This window comes from Odocoileus virginianus, chromosome 27 (genome assembly GCF_023699985.2).
Source record: "Odocoileus virginianus isolate 20LAN1187 ecotype Illinois chromosome 27, Ovbor_1.2, whole genome shotgun sequence".
Lineage (NCBI taxonomy): Eukaryota > Metazoa > Chordata > Mammalia > Artiodactyla > Cervidae > Odocoileus > Odocoileus virginianus.
In genome coordinates, this window is record NC_069700.1 from 7,161,747 (window position 1) to 7,169,583 (window position 7,837).

A 7,837-nucleotide genomic window follows, 5' to 3' on the forward strand; every position below is an offset into this window, starting at 1 on the left:
ATCGAACCCAAGTCTCCTTCATAGACAGGCGGATTCTCTACCACTGAGCCACCTGGAAAGCCCTAAACCCTAAGATCCTACTCCAAAACTGCGCGGAAGTCAGCTATTGGGCAGCAGCACCTGAAAGTTAAGTCTTTCTGGTTTTATCAAGTAACTCCCAGACATCCTAAAAGATACGCGCCCCACCCCCATCCCACCACTCCCACCATCCTAGCAAAGAGGAAATAATTCTCTGATTGTCACATCTCTAATCTCCCTCTAAACTAACAACGTTGCAGAAAGAAACAAACTATCCTAGCAGGGCTCCACAGCTGCTGACAGTCAGGTAATCTATTGCCCGCAGGAAAACCCGAGACACGTGTGCGGCCCTTTATTCAGGCGTTCCTGGGCGCGCACCCGCCTCTCGCAGGCGCGCACGCACACACATACATTCGGGCGCAACACACACAGCTGGCGACTTAGTTTTGTCTTCCTGCGAGCGGCTCATCCCCAGTCCTAAGCGTTTCCTCCGCCTGATCGCCTTCCCCGGAACCCGCGCCTCCTCCAGCCTCCGCGCCGCGCACGTGGGAAAGCGCGCCCGAGTGGTGTCAGAAGGGAGGAGGGAAGCGTAGGTGTGGGGAAGGCCAGAGATGACGGAGGCGAAAGCTCCGAGTGGGATGTGGGATCTCGGGACCCCGGGGGCGCCGTAGGTGCCATGTAAGCTTCCGGGATGAAGAGGGGGCGAGGGGGAGAAAAGCAGCCGGGGAGGGAAGGCGAGAAGGGGCTGGAGGGAGGTGGGGAGGGGTCGCTCACCCAGAGTCTTGACGGCGATCTGCCTGGTGAGCGGCGGCGGAAGGTTGATGCACACCAAGTCCACGTCCTGATGCAGCAGCACTTCGTCGATGCGGCTGGTGTAGAAGGGGACGCTCATCTCCTTGGCCAGCTCCTCCGCTTCCTCCTGCGTGCGGCCCCACAGCGCCTTCACCGCGAAGCCCTCGTCTTTCAGCAGTGGGATGATGACACGGGCCGTGAGGCTAGTGCCGAACACGCCTACCCCGGGAAGCATGGCTGCTCCGATCCGCCTGGTTCGGCGTTAGCTCGGGATCTCCGCTCGAACACGCGCGCGCACACCACACACACACACACACACACACACACCCCTCTAGACAGTCTGGCACCCGGCTCGCCGCGGTGCGCCAGCCACCGTGCACCGGGCAGGGCGCCCGGGTGCCCAAGAACGCACCGAGCTGCAGGAGGAGCGGGCTCGGGCGTCTCAGCACGGTGACCGCTGCAGTGTCCGCCACACGAGGCTCCCGTCCTTCCCGGAGGCGGCGGCAGGGACCCCGCCGGGGTGCCCGAGGCCCCGAAGCCCCGCGGAACCCGGGCTCAGGCGGCTCCCCAGCGACAGCGCGGGCCGGCTGCGTGCGCCCCGCTGAGGCCGCTCCATGGCCGGCTCATCCCCGCGCGCCCGCGCCGCCGCAGCCGGGACCGGCTCTCTCCCCCGCGCGCGTCGTTTACCGCAGCCGGAGAGTCGCACGCACAAGCCTCGACCGGACCGGCCAGGCTGCGGGCGGGTGGGGGTTCCAATCCTCGCCGCCCGCCGCTCCAAAGGAAATAGCCACCGGGAGGCCGGCTAAGCAGAAGGCTTGGAGGGCGCAGGGCGCGGATGCGGAACGGCAGAGCGGCGGCGGCCACGACCCGGCGCCAGCCTTCTCATGCTGCTGCCATGTTCGCTCGCCGGGCGGCCGGGGCCGGGCTCCGGGCTCCCGGCTCCCGCGGGCGCGAGGGCGGAGTTGGTGAGTTTGGCTGTCAGCGGCCGGGGGAGGCGGGGCCCTGGGGGTGCCTGCCCCGCCCCCGCCGCAGCGCCGCTCGCCATTGGCCGCCGCGCGCCGCCCCCGCCCCCGCGCCTCCGGGGCCCCTGGTGCGCGCTGAGCCCAGGCCGGCACCCGCGCGGCTCCTCCCCGGCCCCGCCTCGCTCGCCTCCAGCCTCGCTCATCTCCCCTTTCTTCGCCCTCCGCCACCTCCTCCATCTGATCCTCTCCTCTTCCCAAACCCAGCCCCGAACAAGCCAAAATAAGTGTATCGAGGCAGGGCGCGCCCCATCAGGCTAGTCGTAGGTACCTTGGAAGAGAGTAGAGGGCGCCAGGGCCCCAGGGGGAGGCCAGGGGAGGCGGCCAGGTGTGAGCAGCCAGTCATTACCACCTCCGCTCCGGGAACCACGCTGGACAAGCTCTCCTCGCATTCTCCCTTAATCCCCACACCAACCATAAGGTTATAGGGAAACCCATAAAACCGATGATGTAACTGAGTCCTGAGAAGAATCAGGGACTCGCGCAAGGTTGCACAACAGGTAAACCACAGGCTTGGGGTTGGAATCCAGGCTCCGGAGCTTGGGCGGCGAGCCGGGGGCGTTCTCCTCTCCAAGAGGGCCTCCGATCATGCGCCACCCTCTCCGGGCCGCGCACGCAAGGTCCAGCCACCTGCCTCCCAGACAGTCTCATCTTAATAAGTTCTGCTTCCCCCGGGGGCCGGCGGCCTGCCGTGGAGAAAGAGGTCCCCGAAACGTGTTTCGGCACGTGTGTGTCGCGTCTGGGTTTGGAGACAAGAGGGGGTCACTCGGCCAGAGGCCTCGCCAGCCTCTCGCCTCGCGCTTTGGCTCCTTCGCCATCAGTTTCCGGGCCCTCCACTCGCTTGTCCCCCCACCTCAACCCTAGCTGCCTCCCCGAGCCCTCGTGGAATAGCCGTTGCGGGCAGGCCGAGGCTGGCCCCGCGCCCCAGGAGCGGTGGGGACCCTGCGCGCGTGTGGTTTCCTGCCCCTCGACACCCCTCAGTCGGCCTGCCTGGCTCGTAGCGAGTGCTCCATAAACATTTGGTAAATGAATGAATGAATGCTCACTGAATGCCCGCTTTGCGCCCGCCTGGTGCTGGGAGGGTTGACTCAAGCTGAAAGGCATGGGACCTGGCCTCTAGGTCAAAGTCTCTGGAAAGGTCGGGCATCCTGTCAATTTCGTCTTCAGCACTCAACGTGGCACAAGGTCCGCCTGAACGCATGAGTGAAAAGCATAATACTCGGAAGCTTTAAAAACAGCTTGTAACAACTGGCAATGAGGCCAGGCACCGAGGAGAGAGCAAAAAAAAAAAAAAAAAAAGCTTGTAACAATGCAGGGAGGAGGCTGACCTCAGGGCATTAGAAGAAATGCACGCAGGACTCAGGGCTGGGGCGGCTGAGAAGAAAGCGATGTGGCCATCAATACAGTCAGGCTTCTTGAGAGCAGGTTTTCCAAGAACTGAGGCAGAAATGCCCACAGCGGGCAGGGGAACAGGCACTGAGGTTAGACAGGAGGCAGAGTGAGTGACCTGGCAGCTCAGTACCCAGAGGCCAGGCCACTCATCAAAGATGGCACCGCTCACAGGGAACAGGGGACACCGGGCTTGGCATTGCGGCTGGAGACAGAACGGAAGCACCCCAGGGTGGCGCCTGGCTGTGCTATTAACTAGCTCCGAAGCAAATGACTTCACCTCTCTGGGCCAGATTCATCTGTAAAATGGGAGTAATCATGGTATAGACTGCTAAGGATTTGGGAGGATTATATGAGCTAGTTTTATAAAGTCCTTAGAATTTAGCCTGGCACATAATAAGTGCTACATAAATGTTAAATGAATGTGGAGAGAGTGGGTCTTTTATCAACATCATTCCTTGATGTGATGTGAGAGATGCTAGTACATGAGCAGCAACATCTAGCCAATAAAAAAGAGTTGTGATTCTGTTCTTTTAAAGGGAAGTCTCTCCCTAGCTGCCGTGTGAATAAAAATAAAGCTTCCATCTACATGATATGAAAAGAAAATGATCACATTTGATTCTCATAAGAAACGTGTAAAATAAACACGACCCCCATTTCACAGAAGATAAAACTGAATCCTGGCAGCAACTCAAGCTGATGGTCTAAAACAGAAGGCTTCGTTTCCAACCCACCTCCCAAGCGATTGCTCCTTCAATTATCCCCATCTCGACAAATGGCACTGCCAGCCCACCAGTTGGCCAAAAGCCTCGGAACCATCAGGACTCCTCTCTGACACGCGCTACAGCCAAGCATCAGCATATTCTGTCTGCCCTTCTTGCACAGCACTTCCAGAGTCTGACCACACCTCTGTCATCAAGGGGAACCCGATTCCTCCTCCTCATCACTACCTAGACCATGCAATCTGCCTCCTCAATGCTCTACCTGCTTCCACTCTCGCTCCTCATAGCCTATATGCTCCACTCAGCAGCCAGAGTGATCTTTTAAAAGATGAATCAAATAGTATCCCACCAGGCTTGACATCTCCCAAGGCCTCAGGATGGGCTGAAAAGCTCTACCTGACTCACCCACCCCACCCCACCCCCCATCTCGTCCGTCTCCTCCCAGTTTCTGCCCCACACCCTACACCCTAGCACACTGGCTGCCTCACCGTGCACTCCACAGACAGCCTGTCCTCTGCCCCAAAGCCTTTGAACTCACCGTTCCTCTGCCTACTCGCACCCCCCACTCCCCCACATATCCGTGTGGCCCACTCAACTGACTTTACCCAGGCCTGCTCAGATCTCCCCTCCTCAGTCACCTTGCCTTACCATCCTGTCTAAGGTGACCTCTGTCACGTTTCATCCCTTTGTCTGGCTGTATTTTACTTTATAGCTCCTCTCACCACCTCCCATTGTATTAGATCCCTGTTTATCTGTTTATCATCCATTTGTCTCAATAGACTATTAAACTCACTGAGATTAGAAGCTTGTGTGTGTTGTTCATTGCTGAATCCCCCAGTGCCTAAAATTTGTATCTGACCCCTGCTGGACCATGTGTATTTGTTAGACAAATGTTGACACGTGGTTCTTCTAATAACCATGTACTATGATGAGGATTGTGTAAGTTCGTATTTATAAACCCTTTAGAACTGTGCCAAGTGCCATGTGCGAGAATGGCTCAGGCCCTGGAGAAGTAAGGCCGAGGACCATGATACTCCCGCCCCTGGTGGCCTGTTGATTGGGAACATGAATCACAGGGAAATACAGCCCCCCGGGCCAAGGTGGGGGCCTGCAGAGGATGACCTGGGAGCAGAGAAGGGCTTTGAAATCAGATTGGGAAGCCTTGGAAGACTTACAGAGAGGGGAGTGGGCTGGACCCAGGCTTTGAAAGACTTGCTGGAGTTAGTTAAAAGAAAGAGGGGAGGAGATTCCAGACAGAGGGAGGTGGAAAACAAGCTATTTGGGAGGGTGTGTGGAGGAGGCCAAGAAGTGATGGGGAACCATTGAAAAACTTCAAGCAGACAGTACTCAGTCAGATTGCATTGGAGATGCGTTGCTTGAGGCTCTGTGGTGGAGGGTAAATGGTACTCATCACAGCCCCGCAAGGAGACCACTGCAGTCATCAGAGAGTGAAGGAAGGAGGTTGAACGAAGGCAGCAGGCGCCTGTGGTAAAACCGGGCACTTTGTGCCATTGCTGCTTAGTCACTAAGTCGCGTCTGACTCTCTGTGACCCCATGGACTGCAGCCCGCCTGGCTCCTCTGTCCGTGGGATTTCCCAGGCAAGAATACTGCAGTGGGTTGCCATTTCCTTAGGGAATGAAATCTCCCGGGCCTCCTTGCTAACTGGATGCGGAAGTAAGTGAGAAGCAGTTGGGGCAACTTCCTGTCCTGGGAGAGTGGAGAAGCTGGGCGGACCTTTGTTTCTCACCAGTTCGGCAGGTCTTGCTTGATCAGTACTGAGCTGGGAGGGTCACACATCGATTCTGAGCTTCTGATAACACAGACCTTTGACCTTTGAACCACCGTGTTTATACCCATGATACCCTCCAAAACATCTTCTGGCTATTCCATATCTGCTTGCAAAACCCCCTCTCACCTCAATCCTGAATCCCAACACAACCTGACATTTTAAAATAGTTCTGAAAATAGGGCTAGAATTTTCTTTCTCCTCAATCCATGGATTAACTGCCAACCTCTACTATTTGCATTTGGGTGAAGATTTGAGGCCCATTTTAATTTCAGATAATTGTCATGTGATTCCAAACAGAGCATCCTAAACCTTCTTTTAGAAATAAAAATAGAAAGGATTTATTCTTTTTTCACAGCCCTCTCATGATTATGAAATGGAATTTTTCTCATATTAGTTTAGTTTTAATGATAATTTTAAATAGTTTTCATTATAAAAGTCACTTACAAACAGTACAGAAATTTCAGAAAACAAGATGACTTCCACCTTAATCTCTGTACCCTTACATAGCTCCTGTAAATAATTTGGTTTATTTGCTTCCACAATTTTGGAAGTATCTTGATGACAAAGAGAAAGTCTTGCTATCTAAATCTGTTTATTTCTTTGATACAAAGTAGAGACAGGCTTTGGTTATTTTTAGCTGAGTTATCCATAAATGCTCAATATCCTTATGAATCTTAGTATTTGTGGAATGAAATCCTTTTGCACTTTGTGGAAATAGAGCTTTGCCAAGTTGAAAAACTAACATAGTTATGACTGCCAACAATTCTAGAGCAATTCTAAACAGTTCTAATATGTATCATGCCCAAAGTTATGCCCAAACTTATTTTCATTAGTAAACTCTTTTAAAATGCCTATTCATCATTATACTTTCAGTTCAGGGGAGGGAGAATTGTTGTTGTTTTAAATTTATTTTTATCTATTTGGCTGTGCCAGGTCTTAGCTGTGGCGTGTGAGATCTAGTGCCCTGACCAGGGATCAAATCCAGGCCTCCTGCTTTGGAAGCAGAGACTCTGGGCCACTGGACCACCAGGGAAGTCCTATTGTTACTGTTAATAGCTACCGTTTATTGGGTGTTTGTTATATATGAGGCATAAATTAAGCGTGCTGTATGCATTTACTCCTCAGAGCTTTATCAGATAAGTAAAATTATCCCCATTATTACAAATAAAGAAACCGCTACATAAAAAAGTAATTTGCCTGAGTGTGGTCATAAAGGCAAGCATTTGACTAAAACCCCCTGATTCTAAAGTCATAGCATTGGACCCTCTAAGCCTGGGTGGGCTGTAACTACGGTTAAATACAACAGTCTCTATTTTGCCCCAACAATGGGGCCCTTGGGCCTCTAGAGAAGATGGCGATGTCTTTCTTCCGTTCCCCTGAAAGACAGCCAGTGACCCCTGGAGAAGGGCTTCGCTAGCGCTGCCGTCCAGGCCAGGAGAGAGGTGCCCAGTGGCCCTGCTGCTCCTGGGGAGCAGGGCAGAGACAGGACTGTCCACCCCAGGATGCCCACAGTCCCCTCCTAAGGGACTGACTCTCCCCCTCTTCTTTAAAAAATTATTTATTTATTTATGTATGTTTCTCTTTGGCCGTGCTGGGTCTTCATCGCTGCCAGGGCTTTTCTCTCGTTGCGGCAGGCAGGGGCTCCCTGTTAGTCACGCGGCACGGCCTTCTCTTATTGCAGAGCTCCGGCTCTAGGGCGCAGGGGCTCAGTCGTTGTGGTTCCCGGGCTCCAGAGCACAGGCTCAATGGTTGTGGCGCACCAGTCCAGTTGCCCTGAGGCCTGTGGGATTCTCCCGGATCAGGGATCGAACCCATGTCTCCTGAAATGGCAGGTGGATTCTTTACTGCTGAATCACCAGGACCAGGTGGCTCAGTGGTAAAGAATCCACCTGCAAAGCAGGAGATGCGGGTTTGATCCCTGGGTCCGGAAGATCCCCTGGAGAAGGAAACGGCAACCCACTCCAGTATTCTTGCCTGGGAAATCCCATGGACAGAGGAGCCTAGTGGGCTACAGTCTGTGGGGTCGCAAAAGAGTCAGACACTACTTAGCGACTAACAATAGCACCAGGAAAGCCCAAACCTCCCCCTCTTGACACCTCTGATCTGT

General features: G+C 54.3%; 1 protein-coding gene across 2 annotated transcripts in view; it reads right to left on the reverse strand.

Moving 5' to 3' along the window:
* GFOD1 (Gfo/Idh/MocA-like oxidoreductase domain containing 1) overlaps window positions 1-1,972 on the reverse strand; it is a 100,979-nt gene extending 99,007 nt beyond the window's left edge. Inside the window, exon 1 of one of the 2 annotated variants that reach the window (XM_070457055.1) lies at window positions 793-1,972. In XM_070457055.1, coding sequence (XP_070313156.1) covers window positions 793-1,045 — 253 coding nt within the window. In that variant the 5' untranslated portion in view covers window positions 1,046-1,972. The remainder of the gene's footprint in view (window positions 1-792) is intronic. The other variant, XM_070457056.1, reaches the window with a different exon arrangement.
* Window positions 1,973-7,837: the final 5,865 nt, after the last annotated feature.